We start from the raw sequence: 26,207 nt of genomic DNA on the forward strand, positions 1-26,207 counted from the left end.
CTGTCTGGCAGAGTTCATGTAAACTTTTCATGTCAGGGTGTTTTGTGCCCAATTATATATGGTGTGTGCTTTTCTCATCGTTGAATGCCTTGCAGTGACCAATCGTTTCTTTTCTCCCCTTATTTGAACTCTGGCGGATAGTTGTCTCATAGACAATCCTACCACATCTCCTTTATTTTATATTGACCTCAATTTTCATTGTTCATTGGTTCAAGTTTAGTTTTCTTGGTTAGGTCTATTTCACAGATACTTTTAGTAAAAGGTTAACTATATATTTTTATGGAATGATTGTAAGTCTTACATGGCAGATATTTACTACCTGCTTGCAGATACTTGATTTTTCAATATTTTGAATGAACTTAATAAACTCAAATATTTGTGTCACACATTTCTCTCAAATACTGCAAAACAGAATGACTCTTTATTTGGTCAGCTGCTTGTTATTTCTGAGTATTATTGCGAACCCTATCATAGTTTTCCATAGATTCACCTGCAAGTTACCTGTCCATTTAAACTTTTGTGAGTTCTATTGTCCCATTGAACAAATACAACAGGTATTGTTCTCTGTATAGTTTATTCAATGGGACCTTTAAATTTCTTCCAAGAGAAATCTATCACCCATTGATTAATTTACCTGAGTAAAAAAAAAAAATCTTCCAAATAAATGAAAATACACTTGTAATTGTTCAATATACCCTGGTTGTTGTTTTTTTATTCTTCATTCAAAACTGAGGTTTTGTTATGTTTTCATGAAAGGATGTCAATAGTGTATTTATTAGGACAGAAATCAATATAATAGATGCCCAAGGTGTATGAATGTGTGTTTTTTGTATATTTTTCAAATTATGTAAACCAACTTATTTTCACAAATAGTTATTCATCCCAACTAATTCCTTTTATGTTGATTTCTCAGCTATTGTATCTGAATAGATTAATAATTTTGTTCTTGTTGTTTTTATGTAAGGGAAGACCAAAAAGTAACATTTGTACAATGATTTATTTGTACTCTTATTTTATAAAATCACTGTTATTTTACTTTTGACCATACAAGAGCTGCAATATGTGATGCAGTTATACATGGAATAACGCGCTTTAATTTTGCATCTTGAATAATTTTGAAATCTTGAAAATGACTTTGAAATTTATGTTGCAAACTAACTTAACTAAATAATAGCAATGCACACTTGGCTGAGATTAATTTTACTATCATAAATACTGAAGTATGAACAAACTAATCCCCACTTAGACAAGCTTACCCACCTAAAGGTTATAAGGTTAATTATACAAAAGTTTGATCAGAAATCAACTTTTAATTTTTGAATCGGTGTTTATATTGAAACTATTAAAAATGTATTATTGATATTGAATAAATACAATGCCACATGCAGTTTTGCAGGAGTTCTTATTTATTATTTGTACATGTATTTTTATCATTGACAGTTCAATTTTTTGTTCAGGTAAATTAATCAATGAGTGATAGATTTCTCTTGGAAGAAATTTAAAGGTCCCATCAAATAAACTATACAGAGAACAGTATGGGTCATCGAAATGTTTTTCACGCTACAGCATGTACAGGTTGTGCAAAATTGACAGATTTTCTATATATTATGCATGGAAAATCCAATTTTGTGCGATAAAAAGAAAACAACACCATATAATTTTAAGATAAAATGTGAGAAGATAGATCTTATAACATGCTTTTAGATCAGAAGAAAAATGGGGTCGCCAGACTTGTTTTCTTGCTTCATATTAAAATATGTAAATTCACAACACTTTCTATTATAAAAATTACTTAAACGAGGTATTTCCCCTACTATCTGAGTTAAGTCTCTTATGAGGCAAAGTTGAATGAAAATGAATCAAACATTAATAATTTTCTATATCCACATGAAAATTCTAACACATGAATTAAATACTACTCTCAAAATTTGTACATTTCATTAAAGATCTAGACCAATTTTTATTTGCTACTTCAAAATCCAAGATGGAGGAAGACACCCACCATTCTGAAGTTGCCTTATACTGCGGGAAAATGAAATTGGCGGCAATTTAGAAATTTTCTGTTTCTGTTTCTGTTTCTTACTTCCCATTGGAGTCAGAAATTGATGTCTTGAGCATGTGTCTTGTTATAATAGAAAATATAATTAAAATTATGCAAATTGTCTGTTAGTTTTTCTACTATTTTCACCAATAAACTTGCATTAAATAAATTTTACAGAAATATAAAAAATAATACAGAAATTTTGTATCTGAAAGTAAAAAAAAACCTATTTAAAGTCTAAAGATCTGTCACCCCTTATGAAACCCCATTTGAACTAAATTCCAAAAGAAAGACATTTTTTTACATTGTAGTTTTTTTTTTGTCTGAAGCATGGATATCAACATGCATGTGAAACGAATGTACACAACATTTAGTGTGTTTCAATCAATTATTTAAATTATGTTCACTTGTAAATACACTACAAAAGTCAAAAAGTCTGAAAAGACCAGTTTTTGTCTGAATTTGCATGAATTTTTACTCGACATTCTTGATTTGTCTTAATAATTTTTTAAAAATCTTGACATTGTATGAATTTGTCTCATAAGGTTCTTGATTTTTCTTGACAAGTGTCTTGACAGTTTGAACATTGTCTTAAAATTTCTCGACACTTCCTGTATCATCTGATAAGATTCTGGATTAGTCTTGACCAATTCTTGACTGTCTTAAATTTGTCTCGATCTGTCTTGACATATTCTTGCCATTCTTAATAATGTCTCGATCTGTCTTGACACATTCTTGACATTCTTAATAATGTCTGAATATGTCTTGACATATTCTTGACATTCTAAATAATGTCTGAATATATCTCGACACATTATTGACCATGTTGACAGTCTTAAATATGTTTACACTATCTTAACAGTATAAATTTCGCCTAAAAATGTGAACAGACTTATTCTGCACTGTTTGTGACATTCTTTTGCTGTTATATACTTATTATGGCTAAACTAAACTTTGAAGAATCAAGGATTAATTTTGTGTAGTAAGATACCCTTTTGGTGCAACATAGTTGGAATACCCTGAATAATCCCCCATGTACTTTGATTTTGATTAATTTTTATTAAACGTTTGATTAATTGTTTTCACTTTGAATATAAGTTGAAGTTGCTGACAAACAGCATTTAGATTTTTGCCATTCGCAAAACTGCCAGTCAAATTTGTTTTACTAAAATAGGTGTCTATAAGGCAGTTTTAAAATGTGACCATGCGTCTCTTTTGGACCCCAAAATTCATCTTTTGGGTTTGTGTGGCTGAAATAAGAAAGGGGGGGGGGCTTTCGTGAAGGTCAAAGACTTAGTTCCCATCTTGATTCAAAAACCTAGTTCATTTTTTAGGACAACCAAAAAAGCATTTTTTATATTTCAATTTGAGTGTTGAATTTTATAAATTTTTAACCAAAATAAATATTTTTGATAACTGACCTTCCGAAAAAGAAAAAAATGTTAAGATCTATATTATGCATGTCTGTTTGGGATCCATTTCATAAGACCAATGATTTCTATAGAAAATGGTCCCATTATAAATACATTTTTTATTATATCTGGGGTAAATAATACTTTTCTTTTAATCTTTGGGAAATATTCAATTTTCAATTCATTTTTTTTCATCAAAATGATGATTTTTATTTTCGTCTATGAACAAACTTTTTTAAATTGTAGTGGCATGGTCGGTCAATTGATAATTTGTATGGCTTATTACAGGTAAAGCAGTAATTTCTATTTGACAGTTGCGTGTATTCCGGGGGTGTGGAATATCTTAATTTTATGGAGAACATCCTGTCCATGTGTAATACTTAAAATATATTCCAACAGATGACATTACACAATTTTTATTCTGTTAAATGAATGATTTGTATATCATCATAATTTGCTATTAATATATTAACCACATTTTGGTACAATAATTTTTTTACCATATAAACATTTAATATTATGAATGTAGAATGAAATATGTCTACAGTACGGTTTGTTTTAATCATTTAATTTATAAAATTTAGGAATCAAAATTTGTAATTATTTAAAAACTCAATTTTAAATTGTTTTATATCAACACATCCAAATTTAGATTATTTTAAACATTAGATTTAAACTCAGAACTGTCAAGTAAATTTAAGACACAATTTAAAATGTTCAGAATATGTCAAGACATACTGAGAAAAAATAAAAATGTCGAGAACATGTTGAGAAGTTTCAAGACAGTATTTAAATGTCAAGACTTTGTCAAGAAATTTTAAGACCATATTCAGAATGTCAAGAATATGTCAAGTAATTTTCCTACAAACTTTATATAAATGAGAATTTGTTAAGAAAAATTAAGACACAAGTCATACTTTTTGAGAATGTCGAGTAAAAGTTCATGCAAATCAAGACAAAAACTGGTCTTTTCAGACTTTTAGACTTTTGTAGTGATAACAGCATATAGATCTATAATGCAGCAAGAAACTCCCGCACCCGAAAGTGTCCTTCAGCTGACCCCTAAACAAATATCTATACTGGTTCAGTGACAATGATCGTCACACTAAACTCCGAATAATACTTGTAAATAACGGCATATGGTGCTAAGATAAAAAATATTCTTATTTGTTTGAAGTGTCAATAAAGGGATGTAACTCGTAAATTACTATTACAACCGCTTTGTCAGAAATTTTGACTGATTAAAGTGGCACATTTGCCTATTACAGCGTATTAAGTGGCACTTTGACACTGGCCAGTTCAGAAAAAGTCTCACAACATAATTTAAATTCAGCATAGCTCAGAAGTTAAGAAAGAAATTTCAACTTCTTTGTAGAAAAAAAATTGCCTCGACGGGTGACAAACTCGTGTTTAATGGCGTCGTATTCTAATCATTACATTTTATCAAAACAATTTTTATGTTAGAACTAATAAAAATACGCAGTTGTCATTTATAGCATAAATCATGTTTTGGTTTCATTTGATATGACTTTTTTAATGAAACCAACCGGGGTCAGCTTTCCTACTGTGCTTAGCACAACATTGTGTGCTTTCTTGTTGTTTTTTTTAAAACCACGTTTTCTCTTTTTTAAAGTACTCAAGTATTTGGTTTTGTAGAAATGTAAATTGTTATCAGATCAACATTTTTTATTATATCTTTAAATATAAAAACAATCTATTCTGAAGTGAGAAAAGATCATATTTACTTTTTGTTTAAGCCTTGGCAAAGTCAAGGCGTTGAGACTTGGGCCTGCTATTGGTGGTGTCAACAATTTAAAAAAAACGTGATTATTATAACAATACGAAGATGTGGTATTACCTTATAGTTCCAGCATTCCATTCATACTGTTGCTGTTGTATAATAGTTGATATATAGATGTGGTATAATTACCAATAAGACAACTCTCCATAAGAGAGTCATTCAAGTATTACCTTATAGTTCCAGCAGTCCATTCATACTGTTGCATAATAGTTGATATATAGATGTGGTATGATTACCAGAAAAAACAAATGACGTAAAAGTAAAAGAACTATAGCTAGGTCACCTTACAGCCTTCAAAAATAAGCAAAACCATACCACAAATTTTGCTATAAAATGTCCTGAAATGACAAATGTTAAACAATTCAAAGGAGAAACTAATGGCCTGATTTATGGACAGAAAAATCAACCAAAAAAAACCCAAATATGTTATACAGCAATAAAGGAAAACCACTGATATACATCAACAAAGGAAAATCACTGAACTATATGCTCCTGACTTGGTGACAGGCACATGCAGAAAGATTACAAGGACACGAGGGGCACTTTCTATATAAAGGTATACACAGACATAATGCTGGTATGGGTCACTTTTTTGGAATGTCAAATATATCAATGGTGTGTTGTTTAAAAATGTATATTAAATGAGTTGTGATTTTCTGATGATGCATGAATGGGTAGGGATTTTAGCATAAATCTATAAATGAATTGGGTGTGTTAATCAAACCCCAGCCGCACTTCTGTACCCAAATTTTTAGATTGTCGAAAACAGTTGTCCCTTTTAGGTGGTATAGAAAAAAAAATCAACAGGCGAGGAAAAGGATAAATCGTGTAAGAATTAGAGAAATGTGTAAACTTAATTTTAAAAATAGAGAAGTTTAATGTTCTCCTTTATGAAAAAAACTCTTTACGATAAAATATCTTTATAGATGAAATGGTTCCAACTGAAATAAAATTAATGGCTGACAAAAGATCTATTGATTTGTACCTCAAATTACTTGAGTCAGGCTCTGAGAAAAAGAGAGACATACGTTTAGTAGTAGTTGGGAAGAAAGGTGCTGGGAAGACATCATTGATTAGACGATTGTTTGGTGAAGACATTACAGATGTTACCAGTACAAATGGAATCGAAATTCACAAAATAAAATGCAAAGCAATGTCTGATGATGGCATATGGAATAAATTAGATGGTATGATGCATAAGCTTAAATATGTTTCTCTTTTCTTAAGAAAGTAATTTATAACAGTTTTAGTTTCTAGTTTACATAACATATTTTTGAGCAATAATTTGGGTTGGTTTGGGGATGTTCAGTTCTGGAGGCATAGGTCTAACAAGATCTGATTCAAAGTTCCATTTCGATGATTTCAGGTCTTGAATATTCACAATTAGTTCGACGTGTTGGAAAATAGATGAGAGGCATTAATTGGCCAAATGCAAATCTAGTGCATTAATTTGGCAACATTAATTATGTTAGCTTTTACGCAGTATAAGCAAAGGTGAACAACATCAAATAGTTAATTTTCCCCCCTTTTAAGCATAATTAGATGTTATTTGAATAAGATAAGAAAACTGTTATACATACAAAAATGTAGGGATGCAGATTGTCAAAGGACTTCCTATAACTCTTTATCTACCACTGATGGATATATACACGGTTTTCATCATCGTTCTGTCCGCAGTGACTGATAAATCTGCTTGCATAATCTAGCGTGTTTTCGCAGTGACTGATAGATCCGTTGTAACATACACTAGCGCAGTCCCGGTGACGGATATTTCCGGAAAATATACCACTATTAAAACCCTTTAGATTGGACAAAACTGTTGTGGAGTCCCGAAATGAACCAATGAAATTCGGTTTAACAAATGAATAATCTTTCAACTCGTACATTCCTTTTTAACAAATTATGATGAATTTTACACGTGTTCGAAATGCGATTAAAACAATGGTGGACAAATGGGCTATCAAATTGGATAGCGAAAGTGAAGAATTTGAAGGATTTATGCAATTAGAAAGCAAAATTAGAAGTATTGTAAGGGATAGTTTAGTTTGTCAGAACAATATTGGGAGTCTTCCGAGGCTGAAGAAGCCAAACATGGACAAATAATTTGAAAACTTTTTCGTTCTTTAACAGCACCTTTCATGTTTGATAAGGAAAAGAAAGAAATTGATTTGGTATTTGTTTCATTTTTCAATAAATATACAATAAATACTGATTAATTAAACATTTTATTAGAGTACTCATAACACAGCCTTAACAATTTGTGAAAAATTGTCTCACTGCAAATTTTCTCTGGTAGTTAACCTACAATTCAGCTGCAGTAGCTAACTAATCAGCAGTGTGTAGTAGTGAACTGTAAAGGAACCTGTGGTAGATAAGAAAATATTGTCCCTCGTAGAACATATATTGCCCTCGCAAGCTCGTGCAGTATAAAATTTTATTGTATAGCAATATAATATTTCCTACAGAAAGTAACCAAAAGTTAGCGTGCAATAAATCCCATTATTGCACTAGTGCAATAAATCTTCAAAATTCATGACGTCATCAACGACAAAATCTTAGTTTAGCACTTTCGCTCCTGAATTAATATTTTTTGCGGATTTTTCAAGCCGAAATAAATTATCACGAGACAATTGCCTGACCGGAATTAATTTGACAGATGCCCGGTAAAAATGACTATCGTATTTTTGATCGCTCATTTCTCTGGAACGGATTGAAATTTCGGTTAAAAATTTGAGATCTGTAGTCTTTGTCATGACTTATTAATATGAGAAAAATTGTAGCTCCGTACTTTTTGTTATTTTTCTGAAACTCAATGATTTCATCTGTCTCTCAACGAGAGTTTTGAAAGTGAAACTTGTCCATTCGATATCGATCTCGTTTTTGTGGTTATTTACCTATTCTAACTTATGGATGATTACTAGAGTGAAATACGTATCGTCTGATCATATTCGTTCCAAATTTAATTATTTTTCAATTGTTATTCCAACAATATGATTGAAAATTGTCCGACGGTCACGATGGTTAATGACCGCCATTTTGTACACAACAAGACATATTGAAGGGAGACAACACTATTTGTTTTTTTTTAAGACGTACATTTGCAATGCTGGAGTTGTCTTTCTTTTACCAATGTATGATCATACTAACATTCACTTTCAGTGATCAAAAATAATTTTCTAACTTTTCAGACTCGTTAAAAAGAGTTTAATTATAACATTAAACACAGACTTACATAATTTTCAGTTGTTTTTTTTAAAGTTCATTTGATATCTGGTCTGCCTGAGTGTCAGCAGGTACTGTCCTTCATCACAAAGTGCATTTATAGGAAAATTACAATGTATTTAATGTTTTTTCTCATCCATTTTTCTTTAAAAAAAAGTTTTTCAAACAAAACTGTCAACTATAGTCATTAACATGGAACAAACAAACGTCAAAACAGAACAACAAATAAACTGATCTCCATTTTCAATTCTAGCAATTCCTCTCAGTGTGGTATTTAGTGAAACACTCAGGCAGACACAGATGTTTCCCACAATCAAAACACCCAAACTTTGTCTGCTTGATAGGCACATCTCGACTATTTTGGCTTCTCATGTAACAAAGATGGCATCTAGACTTTTTGTCAAACGAGTAAGACATGTGTCGCTGAACTAGGCGGTTCTCCATAGGCATGAGTGATTGTCTGCCTCTACGTGTCTCGGATGTATAGCCATTTACCAAACCCTTGGCCACAGAAATTGAAAAGTCCAGAAATGTCATACTAGTTTGGTTGTTTGTACTCAAACTAAAGAGTTTAAAGGCATTAAATTTTGCCATTTCCATCAACACAAAGAATACCCTTTTGCTCCACTTATATGTTTTATGTTTGTAACAATAGTATTGGATATATTGATCTGCATGATCTACCCCACCCATGTTACATGTATAGTCGGCTACTGCCTTTGGACAATAAAAATTTTGTCTAGTGAATGTCCCATCAATATTGGTACGCCTTTTAACTTGTGAGATACTATGGTCATGGATGGTAGACAGGGTATACACATTTTTTTTATCACGCCAAACACTAGCAACTAGTGGACCCTTCTGTCTAAACTTCATATCTCCACGCTCATTGATACCAGTTGGTTTTTTACACATTATGTCTTTCGGAAGCCCCCTACGATTGCATCTCACTGTGCCACAAGCATATGTACCGAAATTGTCATATAGAGCAGAAAACAACTCAGGACTCGTAAAGAAATTATCAGTGTACAGATGGTACCCTTTGCCAACTAAATCAGATTGCTGCAAACATCTTTTTACCACACTACTACCAAGATGTGTCTGCGGGGGTTGCATTTTTGCCAGGATATATGTCAACGTATTGTATATAACTATTTTGTGAATCTGCCAAAACCCAAGCTTTTACACCCCATTTGTGAGGTTTTTGGGGCATGTATTGCTCAAACTGTACTCTCCCTTTAAAGGGAATCATTGTTTCATCTACCGTTATATTTCTGTTTGGAGTATATTCCTGCTTAAATGCTGTGTTAAAATGAGTTTGGAGAGGTTTTACTTTATACAATGGGTCAAAATTTGGATCTCCAGGCAGAGGTTGTTGTGTTGAATCAGAAAAATGGAGATATCTCATAATTTGAGTAAAACGATCCCGGCTCATGGTTTTTGAATGTAATGGTGACTGAAGAAAACTGTCAGTGGACCAATACATTCTTGTGGATGGTTTCCTGTCTATTCCCATTTCAAAACAAGGACCAAAGAAAGCATTCATCTCCTATATTGTCGGTCTAACCCATGCCATTTTGTTTTCATCGGGTTTGTTCTCTTTTTGCAATTTAGCATATGAATCAGTTTGCTGTATCAACATTTCCAACAAAACATGATCAAAAAACAGTGTGAAGAAGTCCAAAGGTGTTTTATCCTGAGACATGATTCTTGTAGGGCCAGTTCTCCCAATGGGGCTGAAAAGATGAGGCAACCCACGCTCAAAATAAAGAAAGTCATCATGCCAGCCATCAGTGTTTCCTGCATCACCAGCAGGTCCAGGTACATCTGTGTCAGATTCCTCATCACTTTCCAGACCATCGGAATCGTCACCAATTCCCTGAAGTAGCAGTTGTTGCTGAAATCTTGCTTCAGCTTCATCTAATTCTGCCCTGGAGAATCCTTCAAACTCGTCTGATTCAGAATCAGACGACATTTTTTTGGTGGGTGAAATACTACGAGGAGACGAGACTTATACCTTCTATCACTTTATTAAGTAAAAATTATTCCACAAAGACGACTAAAGATACAATATAGTGGAGTGACAAATCACGAAAAAGGTGCTTATTTTACGAGTTTAATGGACCGGCATACCTGCAGGCTGAAAATTATATTTTTGCAAAGCCAATACATTAATCTAACTTTTTTGCCCGGTCGTAGATATTTCGTACGGTGCAATTTTTTTTGAGAGTGAAAAGAAAATGAATTTTCGATTTTTACTTGAAATGCATTCCAAAAACATTTTTTAACATGATTTCATTTTTATAATCCACAAACTCTTAATTTTAGATTTTATTAAGAGAGTAACTACACATGTATATTATAAAATGAACATTTGTTCTATTGAACCTTATTTTTAACTTTTTTATCCCCTTTGAAAAATGCATACTCTTTTTTTTATTTGAACGGAGAGGTTACAAAACTTGTAATTCATAATTTATCGATATATTACAAAGTTTTTTATGTGTAAAGTAATAAAATTTCATTTTCTAAACTTATGAGACCAACTTCAGCTCATTCGGATGAGTATAACTATATTTTTAGCAATTTATAAACATTGCTATGAAATTCATTGAATTTCCGGATTTTTAATTCCTTACCGATACGCAGTATTATTACTTTTGATTGATTTACCTGGATAAATCACATCAACATTTTGTCATAGTATTTTTCGTAGTTGTTCCTTTTCAAAGTCGTTTTATTAATATTTTTGTATTATAGGGTTAGTAAACATTGTTAGTGTTTAATTGTTACTGATTAATTTTGAGTCAAATAGTTATTAAAATGTGTTTTTACTTTGACAAATTAATAGGTCTTTTATAATTTAAAAGTTGAATTGGTGCGGATAAGTTGTTTATCCGGAAAATGTCTACTTTTAGTAGCCCATTGAAGCTTACGGCTTCGCAAGCTAAAATTCGCCGTATGTCAAACCAGTGGAATCTTTGCATTATATGTCAAGTTTCAACAGTGGAAAAACTGTCCTCTTTATCTACGAAAGGACAGCAAACACTTTTAGATGCTGTGAATACAAGAAAAGATGACGTGTTTCGTCGACTTCATGATGAATATAGTTCACTTGTAGATGTAGACATTGAAAGATTGTGTTATCACAAATCTTGTTACAAATCCTACACTAGTAGAGTCAATTTAGAAAAGTTTGTAATGCCTGATGTTAACAATCTTAAAGACACTTCCAATGCGAATCAACCATGTTGTTCCCATCCTGTTCAGACCAGATCAATGTTCACGCCGTTTGATTGGACTACTTGCATTTTCTGTAAGCACAAGTCGTATAAGCGCGACAAAAACCTACGTCACTTAGAAAGTGATGAAAGACTACACAAAATAAGTGAATTAGCAGACCATAAACGTGATTTAGAGTTGAAGTCACTTCTTTTTTCGGAAGAATTTAAATCTAAAGCTCTTTACCACAGAGCTTGCATTGCTAATTATTTACTTAGCATTCCAAAGAAAGAACAATTTAATGATGAGGTGGACATTTCTGTACATGACAAGGCTTTTCAATCCTTCGTTGGTCACATAAATGAAGACTTGCTTATTCACAAAAAGGCATACCTAATGTCTTTTCTTTTAGAAACATACTGTTTCTTCTTACCTCCCGAATTAAAAACGAAATATACTTCAGCCAAACTTCAACGAAGGCTAGAAAAGCATTATGGAAATGCTATCGTCATTCAGAAACAGAAAGGGCAGGGAAGATCCAATATAGTATTCAGCAGTTCTATATCAATTGCCGAAGCCATTCAAGCAGCTAGCCATTTAAAATGTGAGTTAAAACTTTCGGAAATTGAAGCTGAAGTTGAAATAGGACCTATAAATGAAGACCAGACTTTACATGCAGCCGCTTCAATAATCCGTAGACAATTGCAGTCCTTAGATATATCAAATGAGACTTACCCAACACCATCTGAAATATCGTTGTCTTATTCTACACAGCACACTCCTTGCTTATTAACAAAGTTTTTGTTGTGGATTATTGATGATAAGTCATACAATGGAGAGGGTAATGTTTCTGACCTTCCTGCCGATGTGATGCGTAAAGTCCTTGCAATAGCCGAATGTATTGTTTCATTGAATAAAGGCATTTTTACATCATTTCATCTTGGTTTGGCATTACAACTCCACCATGAGTTTGGTTCCAAAAACCTGATTGAAAATCTAAATTCACATGGCTTTTGCTCATCATACTCAGAAGTACGAAGATATCTGACTAGTCTAGCAAATTTTGAAATAGGCAGAATCCAAGACACATCATATTTACCTAATGGGATTGCTTCTTTTGAAGAAGGTGGTCATATCATTCAGGAGGGGGCTGATAATATTGATATTAATGCTGAAACCATAGATGGTAAGAATACCTTTCACTCAATGGCTAGAGCTGTCTTTCAGTTTCAAAATGACACATCCAACGCAAGTATTAGTTCCATTAAGGTTAAACGTGGACCAGAAAGATCTCTGATGTTGGATGATTCTAATACCAAACTTATGGCATGCTTACCTTACAACAAGCCAAAAGAACGTTATGGTCCCCCATGATATGCAGATGCTTATGACAAGATTGTGTCGAGCTTTAATGATTCAAGACTAGATGTTGCTGATATGTCTTGGGTATTCCTTCGAATACTCTCGAGACGCAGCATTGATCCTATTCCTATTTCTGTAGAAAGTAATGAACAAATTGTCCCATTTTGGACCGGTTTCTACAAAAGATTATCTGAATCAAAATATGAATTTACGCTTGTAGCCTATGCTCCGGTCATTGACGCCAAACCTAGCGACATGGCAACAGTATATACCACCATGAAACAATGTTTAGATATGTCAAATCGTGCTGGTCAACAATACGCTGTACAAACTTTTGATCAGCAATTATATGCTGTCGCCCAACAGGTGAAATGGTCTATGCCGGATGTTTTTCACTCCCATATAATAAGACTCGGTGGGTTTCACGGGCTTTCCTGTTTTATAGCAACAGTTGGTAAGTTGTGGGCATCAGCTGGGCTCTCTGACTTACTTGTAGACTCTGGAATTTATGCTTCAAATACAGTTGATCAAATGCTAGTTGGTAAACAGTTTAATCGTGGTGTTCGAGGATTAACATTGGCCTATGAGGCTCTTATGGTTCTTTTGTTTAAGGCATTCTTTAATTGGTGTAGAGATGAAAACCGTATGAAAACGATTCAACCAAATGTGTGGAAGGTGTTCCTTGACTGTCATAGCTCATTTGCTGTCCCCAGCACATCACAAAGCACTGAAGATATTGAGGAGTTCTTCAATGTTTTTGAAGAACATATTGTACCTTTGTTTGAAGAATTCAGAACACATTATTGTAGTATATCACCAACCTTTGCATTTTGGGATATGTTTCTTCGTGCAGTTGAAATATTGTTACAGAAGAGCTGAACGGGATGGTTTGTGGCTTTTACATTTGAAATCAGTGTCTGCAATGTTGCCATACTTCTTCATAACTAACCGGACAAACTATGCTAGGTGGACTCCAGCCTACGTTTTGGATACATATATGTTAAATTTACCAGAAACGGTTAAGTCCGCCTTTTTGTCAGGTGAGTTTGCAGTCAGACAAAAGCCTGGAACCTTTAATGGTATCTGGAGTGACATGGCCACAGAAAAAACTATCATTAAAGATTCCAAAGGTTGTGGCGGCATTGTAGGATCTGAAGCTAAGAAGGTAAGAGCTGAACGGGATGGTTTGTGGCTTTTACATTTGAAATCAGTGTCTGCAATGTTGCCATACTTTGATTCCAAAGGTTGTGGCGGCATTGTAGGATCTGAAGCTAAGAAGGTAAGAGCTGAACGGGATGGTTTGTGGCTTTTACATTTGAAATCAGTGTCTGCAATGTTGCCATACTTCTTCATAACTAACCGGACAAACTATGCTAGGTGGACTCCAGCCTACGTTTTGGATATGTTAAATTTACCAGAAAATGTTAAGTCCTCCTTTTTGTCAGGTGAGTTTGCAGTCAGACAAAAGCCTGGAACCTTTAATGGTATCTGGAGTGACATGGCCACAGAAAAAACTATCATTAAAGATTCCAAAGGTTGTGGCGGCATTGTAGGATCTGAAGCTAAGAAGGTAAGAGCTGAACGGGATGGTTTGTGGCTTTTACATTTGAAATCAGTGTCTGCAATGTTGCCATACTTTGATTCCAAAGGTTGTGGCGGCATTGTAGAATCTGAAGCTAAGAAGGTAAGAGCTGAACGGGATGGTTTGTGGCTTTTACATTTGAAATCAGTGTCTGCAATGTTGCCATACTTTTCCATAACTAACCGGACAAACTAAGCTAGGTGGACTCCAGCCTACGTTTTGGATATGTTAAATTTACCAGAAACGGTTAAGTCCTCCTTTTTGTCAGGTGAGTTTGCAGTCAGACAAAAGCCTGGAACCTTTAATTGTATCTGGAGTGACATGGCCACAGAAAAAACTATCATTAAAGATTCCAAAGGTTGTGGCGGCATTGTAGGATTGACAAGAAAAAAACCAGCATTACTTCGATAGATGCTTACAAGGCATATTCTTGCGCATTTCAGTGCTGAAATGAGAGCAAGATCTGGATTATCGACCGACACAGAAGGTGAGCACGAAGAAAACAAACCAACAGCAATGAATCGCGACGAACAAAATGTGTCTGATTTGGTTAGTTATGTGCATTCAAACATGACTGATCCATTTAACATCACCGATCATCCAAAATACTTGATCAATATTTCTACAGGGATGCAAGCCTCAAAAGACGTTCAAGATTCTCTTCTAAAATCGCTTGAACGTGGCAACCAAATGGTCAAGTCTTTTGTCGAAGGTTGCTTTAATTAAGGTGAAAACCGTGTTTTCTACAGTCCTATTTCGAGGTCTCCACTAAAGACATTTGAGGATATGACTAAGACTTCAAAACTCAAATGTAAAACAGGTGACATTGTGAAAGCCCATATAAAACCAGAGATGATATTTCGTCGCGCTTTAGCCCTGGCTAATGTTCGAGAAGATGTTACAGTAGACAAGATCTTGGCATATCCTATTGGTTCAATACCTTCAGCACTTTTCCACGATGATGGTACCATGCGTAAGTGTTGCAAATCAGATATAATTCACCTACTTGAAGAGGAAATCTGCTCTTCCTTCAACCTTCCAAGTTATGACACAGCAAATACAGTTTTGATACGTGATGGTATGGGAATTATTCAATGTATGGATGTCAAGAAATGCAACACATTTGGTGATCTGCTACGAAACTATGTAACAATGCTTCTGACGTGTTTTTTTAAATGCTGGAACAGTGGTCGATGTTTTTGATCGCTACGATGTAAAACATTCAATCAAAGCAGCGGAAAGATTGCGTCGAACCTTGTCATTTGGAGCTCAAAAGGTTTATCAGGTTATTGAAGGAAGAGCAATTCCGGACTGGAAAAAGTTCCTTTGCAATCCAGAAAATAAACAGTCACTTATCAGATTACTTGGTGAGTATTGCGAACGGTATTTTGGACAGTCTTCTTTAGAGGGAGGTACCGAATTGTTTCTCGCGGGTGTTTTTGAAAACCCAGAAGTTGTCAAGAGATTTTCTTGTGATGGCCTGTCAAATTGTACTGACTTATACAGCACACAAGAAGAAGCAGATACACGAATGATTCTTCATTCGGTGTATGCAGATGCCAATATTTTTTCGAATGATAGAAAAGGTCGTATTATTATAAAGTCATCTGACACTGATGTGTTAGTGCTCTGTGTCCACTATTTTCCTAAACTTGAAAATACAGAGGAGATGTGGTTCCAAACTAGGTCAGTATCAAATTTGAAAGATGGAAGGCGTTTTCTACCTGTTCACGATATATGTCGCTCACTTGAACCCTCAATCTGTAATTTACTGCCAGCTACACATGCCCTCACAGGATGCGATACGACTTCTTCTTTTTTTGGTCTCGGAAAGAAGTCTATGTACAAACTTTTGCAGAAAAGTGCAGACAATTTCCAATCCCTTCAGATAGGTTTTTCAACGGGAGATCAGGAATCCGCCATTCATGATGGACGCAAATTTGTTGCTTTGTTATACGACCCGAAGAGGAAATTCAGTGATTTACATGAAGACCTAAACAAGTTAAGGGTGAAATTTGCCACAACAAAAGATATGAATCTTGTTAGATTACCCCCATGTGAGGCGTCCTTTTTACAACACATCCTCTGTGCAATGTTACAGACGCAAGTTTGGATGCATTCACACATTGCAAAACCAGCAACCAGACAGCCCAAAAAGTCTGGTTGGCAAGAGGGTAAAAATGGTTTACTACCGATTTTGTTTGAAAAACCTATGTCAGCAGATTTCCTTCAAGACCTTATTTGCACATGCAAGGGTAAAAAGGCTTGCGATAAAAATTGTGTCTGCAACCAGCAAAATCTAGGTTGTACAACTATTTGTTCGTGTGAAGGTTCTGAGAGTTGTAGAAACTATCTTACTCACATTCAAATTAGTGAAGAAGATGACGATGAAAATGGCGTCTGAGTGAATCATGACATTATTTTTAACAAAATGATTACAGTTGGTTTCTTTGTGGTTAATATCACTTCGACTATGCGATTATTTGAACCTGTGTATTTTGTTTGGTTCTTTGATTTTGTGTATGTTTTGTTTTGCATTTGCATCTGCACTTTATGACTGACCACTTTTTATTTGTTTTATGGGTTTTATGTATGCATACATGTAGCTGTCCTGCAATAAGGGAAAGTTTGTTTTTCTATCCGTACAATATGTATTTTTATTGGAGTACACATAACAATGACGCATTGGAATTAATTGTTTCGATCTCATTCACATACCTTTGGTGAAATATTTGCCACTGACAAATGGCATATACCATACCAGAAGCATAATTTACTCTCTTTTAATTTGAGAAAACGTATAAATCAGAAATACATCGTAAAATGTATATGTGAAGAAAAAAATGCCAATTTAAGGTCATAAACATGTTTATCTTGTGTGTAAATATTGTTGCTGATCTGAATTTTCTTTAAAATCGCCATTTTTTTATTTTTTTTATTATTTTTTTTTGGATAGTGAATTGTTACAGTTTATTGCTTCATTTAAGAATTAAATTTTGTTTATTAAAGCAAATGTGATATTATTTGTTTGATGGTTCATAACCCCGTGTGAAATAAATGTACTTCGGTGAAAAAATCGACCACTGCACTTTAACCCCAAATTAAAAAAAATGCACCATATTTCGATTCTACGACCAGGCAAACATTAAACTTTAATCATTTCTCTATCCAAAAATGTATAATTTAGCCTGCAGGTAGGGTGGTCCATTAAAGTTGAAAATTCATCGACTTTGTCACTCCACTAATAAATTAACACATTTGTTTATTAAGTATCTACGAAAAATAATTTTAATCTTTATTTAAATCGAAACAAGTGAAAAAATGAACTAATTCTGGATAGTATAAGTTATGTCGCCGAGGTTCCGCCAAGTTGTTATCATATTTTCCATAACAACATCAATTTCCGGCTTTCTATTTTTAGCGTTGGATTTATCACTCTTTAAATATAATTTGCAGATGACGACACCAACAAAAAAAATTAAAATGATCTTAAGAATCACAGGAATTTAATGACATATAACACGACACCGGAATCTTATTTATTCTTTAAATTGCAGTCGATCAAAAACGCTATATAAAATTGTTATTTTGCGAGGACTACGAACACCTGTCAGGACACCACGAGGCTTGATTCCGATTCTAAAACACTACATAAACGATTGGAAATTGACAATACTAACCTTCAATACTCATGATACTTTATGAAGTTCGTTGAGTAATGATTTTTGTTGTTTTTTTATGCTTTCTTAGGTTAATTTACTAAAAAGTTGACTTGATCATTCTCGTCCGCCATGTTTGTTGTGGTCATAATTTTTTCACCTTAGCTTCAAAACTTTACACTTATAATAAATTTTACATTTTAATTATTTTATTTCTTAAATTGGTCTCACGTCGTCATCCGAAGACAATGGGTTTCTGGACAATAACTTTAGTGTAAGTAAATAGAAATCTATGCAATTTAGACACAAGGTTTATAACCACAAAAGGAAGGTTGGGATTGATTTTGGGGGTTATGGTCTTAACAGTTTATGAATTAGGGGTAAAAAAAGGGGTTCATATAAGAATTTTTGTTGTTTTCAGACACTAACTTGTGTTTAAATGTATGAATCTCTCTGAAATTATACCACAAGATTCCATACCACAACGGGATGGTTAGGACTGACTCTTTGGGGGGTATGGAATTATGGAATTCGGGGCAAAACAGGGGAAAACAAGGGTTTCCTGATAAATGGACAATTGAGACAGTTTAAAAGCAGTGTAAGGGAGGTAATCCAATTACATTTAAAGAACAATGTTGAGTATGTTTGATTACCTCCCTTACACTGTTTGTAAATTATTTATGAATAAATGTTGTACTTTCTTTCTTTGTCTAAATAAAATTGAGAATGGATATGGGGTATGTGTCAAAGCAACAACAACCCGACCATAGAGCAGATAACAGCTGAAGTCCACCAATGGGTCATCAATGTAGCGAGAAACTCCCGCACCCAGAGGCGTCCTTCAGCTGGCTCCTAAACAAATATATATATACTAGCTCAGTGATAATGGATGTCATACTAAACTTTGAAATATACACACATGAAACTAAAATTAAAAATCATACAAGACTAACAAAGGCCAGAGGCTCCTGACTTGGGATGGGGTTAAACATAATTTATTGAGATCTCAACCCTCCCCCTATACCTCTAGCCAATGTAGAAAAACAAACGTACAACAATATGCAAAGTAACACCCAGTTTGAGAGACATCCGAGTCTGATTTCAGAATATGAAACAAAAAGAAAATAAACAAAATGACAATAATACATAAATAACAACAGACTACTAGCAGTTACTGACATGCCAGCTCCAGCTCTCAATTAAAACTGATTGAAAGATTTATGTCTTCATCATATGAATATCAGGCACAATCCCTCCTGTAATTAGAAATTAGAATTTGATATTATGACTATATTATCTTGACCGAAAGAATTTTTATTTTTGGAAAAAGGGAAAGGGGGAGGTGAAAAAAAATGTGTGTGTGGGGGGGGGGAGGGGGTAAATAAGAAATTGTGTGGGGGGACAATTTTTTTTTACAGATTTTAGATTTTAGAAATTAAAAAAACAAATTCTTCAAATTTTTATTTTTTTGCAAACAAAAGGGGGGTCAATATGCAACAGCATAGTGCAAAAGCAAACATATTGAATATAAATTCAAATCATATGACCAATTCTTAATTCTTTGACTACAGTTATTCTGAGTTTGAAACCTATTATGTGTCAAATATTTAATTACAATCCAAATTCAGACCTGTATCAAGCGCAAATATTGTGTCCATTTTTGCCCCAACTGTTCAGGGTTGGACCTCTGCGGTCGTATCCAGCTGCACTCAGGAAAGCAATTTATTATTAAAAAAAAAACACAAAAAAACCCAGAAACTTGAGTTTCAGAAGTCATGCTAAACAGATTTCCCCTGGATCTCCAGTGAAGAAACTTAAAAAAATAAATTTATTTTTGCACACTTTGTAGGAAACACCTACATCTTTGCTACCAAAAGTCAAACTGATTTGTTGGCAAATTAATAGATTTAAGGGAAACTTCATGATCTATTATTTAGTGTCCATTTCGTTAATGGTTTCAAAACTTAGTATATATACATTTTTACATGTACCTACTGCCTAGCATTTAAAACTATATATGTCTTTTATTAATCCCCTACCGTCTAAGGGGACTTTAGGTTTGCACTCTGTCTGTCTATCTGTCTGTCTGTCTTTCTGCCTGTCTGTTTTCCGCACTTTCTTCGTCATGCTTGAAGATATTGATTTGAAAGTTAGTATATAGTTTTATCATGACAAGTTAAAGATCAAATTTTAATTTTGTTTCGGTCTGATGATTTTGTGCAGAATTATAAATGGTCCTTGGACTTAGAAAATTCACTTAAATAATCACCCTCATGAAAATATTTTTCTGAATTTTTTCTGAACTTAATGCTGAAATTTTACTGAACACATTTAGTAAACCCTTTTCTTAAAAATGCCTGAATTTGGCACGTTCCAGCAAGTTTTCAGCACATTTTCAGTAAAAATTCAGCAGTACGTTTTCAGTAAATATTCAGCAATATTCAGAAATAATTCAGCATTAATTCTGAATTTTTCTGAACACCTTGCTGAATTTTACAGAATCTATTAAAAACCATTTGCTTAAAAATGTCTGAATTTGGCACATTCCAGCACATTTTCAGCAAATTTTCAGTAACAATTCAGCAAGTCATTTTCAGTAAATATTCAGCAATATTCAGAAATAATTCAGCATTAATTCTGAATTTTTCTGAACACCTTTCTGAAATATTCAGAACCTATAAAAAAACCTTTTGCTTAAAGATGGCTGAATTTGGCACATTCCAGCAAGTTTTCAGCAAACTTTCAGTTACAATTCAGCAAGACATTTTCAGTAAATATTCAGAAATAATTAGTATTATTTCTGAATCTTTCTGAACAACTTGCTGAAATATTCAGAACCTCTTAAACACCATTTTCTAAAAAAAAACCCAGCTATAATTTAACCCGTTCCAGTGGGTTTTCAGCAAATTTTCTGTTAAAGTTCATCTAAGACTCTAAAGGTAAACTTTTCAGCATTTCTTTCTAAAATGTTCAACAAACTAAACAAAATTTAAGCAAATATTCAGTAAAAATTTGAATTAATCTATACTCAGCCAATATTCAGTCTTCAGCTATTGTTCAGGATGGGGTTCAGACCATTTTCAGCTTTAGCTTACATTTTTCAGGAAAGGTTCAGATGATTTTCGGTTATAATTCAGGAATGTTTCCATTGGTATTTAGACAATATGAGCTTTTTAATATTCTGTCTGAAAGACACTATTTATCCAAAACAAATAAACATTATTTAAGAAATACAATGGTATCATATGTGAAGTAGAATAATTAGTTGTGTCTTTGTCTTTTTTATTATTGCTTTTTATTTTGTGTCTTATATAGTTGCAATCAGATCAGTCAAGCCTTTTACAACTGTGACATCAATGACCCAGCATTGTGACATAAGAAATTCATGAGAAAGTGGACACATTTTGAAGTCGGTTATACATAATTCAGTATAGATTTTGCCCATTTTAATCTTTAACTGACCAGTAATGACCGTTTGTTATATCTCTGGGTTTTTTGTTTTTTTTATCTATGAATTGTTTGCTCAGCATCAATCATGCCACATCTAATTATTGTTATATTTTGTATAATAAACTTATAATTGTCCCAAGTGAAAGCTTCCATGCTGCTGTTGATACTTGGGCCAAGTATTGTACACCGTTAGGTTACCACACGAAAGGAGCACTACAGTAAATCTACATGTAATCTCACGTCTTTCACTTGAAACATTTCGTATCTATAACAGTAACATTAACAATATGCGTCTTGTTCTATTTTTCCAATTCTATTTTTCCAACTAAAAAAAAGAAGTCTTTTGGACTCTTTCCTGTCCTTCAACCCTTTGAAATTTTCTTGTGTTAATAGGGAAAATCATCAATCCAATTTCAACGGCCTGATAATTATTTCAAATAATGTGAATCATGAATTATTCATGAAGTTTTAATTCTATTAATTCAGAAATTGAGAATCATTTGTATATTAAATAAAAATCAGATTATAATATATGTAAACTTCTTTTTCTTTCTGTATTAATCAAAATTGAAGTTTCAGAGCTTCAAACTTAGATCAGTTCAATTTCTGCTTGAATTTCAAAAAGTTTCTGTGGAAGATGCAGGACTTTCACCTGCAAGAAAATACAATCCACAAAGAATCCAATGTCTTACTTATTTTCTAATTCAATATAGATTATGATTTTTTCATAATGCCGTTTTTTTAATTGATTGATTTAATATCATGAAAATTTTTTTTTTAGAAGGGAAGCGAAAAAAAGTATAAACATTTCTTAGAGTTTTCTGTATTGAAAGGTGCAGATCCATGATTTTGTTAGAGGAAAGGGCGCCCCTTTTTTTTATGATCAATGCATTTGTCGATTTGAATTGGGACATATAGTTGCCGCACCCCCACTTTTTAAAATGTCTGGATCCGCTCCTGTTGGTGTGAATACTTGTAAAAAGTCTATGCAATTATCATATATATGAAGCTCCATATGTGGGACCCTGGCACCCTGTATCTGCCATTGATTGATACTTTCATAAAGAAAAGCAATGTGTCATATCTAAGTTCAGGTTAGGGGCACAATATGGTTCATTTCCGAAATCCTGCTTTTTTGTATTTTTTTCATTATTCCTCTCACATCTGACATCCTCCCCCTCACTCAATTCCATATCCCCACAATCCCCTATAATTCACATCCCAAAATTTGCAAAAAGCATGCCCCCCCCCTTTTTTGTCCCTCAAATAAAAAAAAACTGCTAGTTCCCAAAATATGGTTCATTTACCAAATCCGGTTATTTTGTAAAAAAAAAATCATGATTTCTCTCACATTCTCCCCCTCCCTTTGTTCCATATTCAACCCCTGTATCTCACATACCAAAACTTGCAAAAGCATGTCCCCCCTTTTTCTTTTTTCCCCATTAAAGTAAAAAAACAGCTGGTTCCTAAAAAAAACAAGGACATTCCCCTTCCTCCTCTGATTTTCTCTAAATACATGTAAGTTGAATGGTCAGTGCATAATGATGTGCACAAGTTCAATACATAATTTCAAGGATTTTCTTCATTTTTATTTATTTTCTGGTGTTGACTTTCTCAAAAATGGTATTTATAGATTGTCTCAATAAACTTTTATCTTTAAATATGATTTAAAATTAGCAATAAACATTTCAGTTCAAACTGTAATATACTTATCTGATAAATATAGCCATCTACGGGTGCGGGAATTCTCGCTACATTGAAGACCCATTGGTTGCCTTCGGCTGTTGTTTGCTCTATGGTCGGGTGGTTGTCGCTTTGACATATTCACCATTTCCTTTCTCAATTTTATCGTTTCACAAATCGTATTTAGGGCGCCTAAATAGTTTTTTGTTGACGTAATTTATAATGCGTTTCCTGTTCAGAAAGGTTTCACTTATTAAACTGGTATCTACTTTCTACGAACATAGTGTAGTAGCCAGCAGGGGACCAGCTTAGATCATGAAAACGTTTTAACTCCCCATATAACTGACTGTACTATCAGTGCTTGTAAATAACACTGTATTAGTTTACAACAACAGAATACAGAATACAATTGACTAATCTGATCTTATTCTTAGTTCTTTTTTATGCCGAAATACAATTAAGTAAGGCATATTTAAGAACTTGGAGAGAGATTCAGAAAACTTCTTCTACAGATAAAATTAACACTGGCAGTGCACCAGCAAAAACGGATAGGTTATCGAACAAATCGCAAATAATTTCAACGTAAGTTCCCTTTTCAAATTTTGAATTTTTATAAATACTTCGACACCGAGACACATTGACACCTGGCAAGACCTCCGGTGTCAATATTTTAATATAACATAGGTCCTTGCTGGTATTATTTTGGTATGCCTCTCAAGTCTTCATATAAATGAATTCTAGACATTCCGGCACCTTGTCAAATTGGCACTGTTATAGACAGTTCGGCACCAAGTCAAATCGGACCTGGTTAAATTGCCCCCAAAATTAACAGATTATGTTTTGCAAGTTGTGAAATCATGACTTTTAAAGAAAGGAAATTTATTATAGAAACAACAAACTTGTTATAAATTGTAATTGATATCAGATCTTCAGTTTTTAATGTGATTACCAATCATAACATTATTAATAGAGTACTAATGACTTTAAACAGAAAGCCAGCTTATTATTGTTTATTGTAGATTTCCTGTGGACATGATTACATTTGGGTGCCCCTGAGTGGGAAAATCTTAAATGACACCCTCCCTCTTTTTTTGGTACATGTAGTTAATGATTTTGAGATATTTTTATTTGTTTATATAAACTATTTTTACTTCGAATATATTTTGATTTTACTGATTGGCTAATATCTCAAAAAGATACTACCCAAATTCTTAAACTTTCCCTTTAAAATCATATATGTCACAATGCTTATGTTATATCAATTACTCTGCTCTAAAAATTAATTGTTTACATTGTTTACGCCAATTGACTTCAGATCAACCCAATAATTAAAAAAACAACTTCAGTTTGGTGGTCTTTGGTGTATGTGTATTCTGCTCTGGTCTGATATAAAAGTTTGAAAAATATTTTTTATGCCCCACCTACGATAGTAGAGGCCGGTGGCATTATGTTTTCTGGTCTGTACGTCTGTTTGTCCGTCCATTCATCTGTCCGTCTGTCTGTCCCACTTCAGGTTAAAGGTTTTGTTCAAGGTAGTTTTTTATGAAGACTTGAAGTCCAAGCAACTTGAAACTTAGTATACATGTCCTAATGATATGATCTATCTAATTCTAATGCCAAATTAGAGTTTAACCTCAATTTCAAGGTCCACTAAATATAGAATATGATAGTGTGAGTGGGGCATCTGTGTACTGTGACACATTCTTGTTTGTATTATTTTCAGAAGATTTTCAGTATTCTGTCTGAACAGTTCAGCATCTGGCAAATCTGTTCATATAAGCTCTTAGAGCTGTTCTGAACAGTTCAGCTTTCTATCATTTCAGAAAGGTTTTTTTTAGCTGTTTTGAACAATTCAACACTGTCTGAATAGTTCAACACATTTTCAGATGTCTCTCTGAAAAATTAAGCAAGTATTTATTCTGTTCAGAATGATTTCAGTATTGTTTCTGAACATTTCAGGATCTTGAAAATCTGTTCAGAAAGTTTTCAGGGCTGTTCTGAAAAATTCAGCACTGTTCAAAGATATCAAAAAATGTTCAGCATAGTTTCAGATGTTTGTCTGAGGAGTTCAGCAATAACTGAACAGTTCAGATTATTTTCAGCTTCAGTTCAGCGATGTCTGAATTTTTCAGCACAGTCTGAATTTTTCAGAAAATGTTACAGCACTTTTTCAGCAAATCTGAACATTCCAGTAATTTTTCAGTATTTGTTCAGAATTTGGAAAAAGTGCTTCAGCAAGTTTTCAGATCCCAAAATTTGGTTCAGCATGCATTCAGCTAGGGTCCAGAACCTATTCAGCAAAACTCAGCAAAAATTCAGACATTCTTTTTCATGAGGGCTGAGTTTTCAACATTTTATTTCGTCATGCTTGAAGATATTGACCTGATATTTGTTATATAGTTTACACCATGACAAGTTATAGATCAAGTTAGAATTTTGTTCCAATACATTCAATGTTTAACCAGTATGGAACTGTGTCATTCGTCAGTCCAACAAATCAGTTTTCCACACTTTTTTTCTTCATGCTTGATATTGGCGTTATGGTCCTTGGACTTAAAAAAAATCACTCAAATAATCAGTTTTTCCGCATTTTTTTCGTCATGCTTGAAGATATTGATTTGAAGGTTAGTATATAATGTTATCATGACAAGTTACATATCAAATTTGAATTTTGTTTCAGTCTGATGATTTTGTGCAGAATTATGGTCCTTGGACTTAGAATATTCACTCAAATAATCAGTTTTCCGTACTTTGTTTTGTCATGCTTGAAGAT

The 26,207-nt window shown here is 33.5% G+C and overlaps 1 protein-coding gene across 1 annotated transcript in view; it reads left to right on the plus strand.

Annotated features, from left to right (window-relative positions):
- LOC139497798 (uncharacterized) overlaps positions 1-26,207 on the plus strand; it is a 112,253-nt gene that overhangs the window by 61,414 nt on the left and 24,632 nt on the right. Inside the window, exon 10 of the mRNA XM_071286032.1 lies at positions 6,181-6,441. Coding sequence (XP_071142133.1) covers positions 6,181-6,441 — 261 coding nt within the window. The remainder of the gene's footprint in view (positions 1-6,180; positions 6,442-26,207) is intronic.

The sequence above is a fragment of the Mytilus edulis genome, chromosome 12, assembly GCF_963676685.1.
Source record: "Mytilus edulis chromosome 12, xbMytEdul2.2, whole genome shotgun sequence".
In the NCBI taxonomy this organism is placed as follows: Eukaryota; Metazoa; Mollusca; class Bivalvia; order Mytilida; family Mytilidae; genus Mytilus; species Mytilus edulis.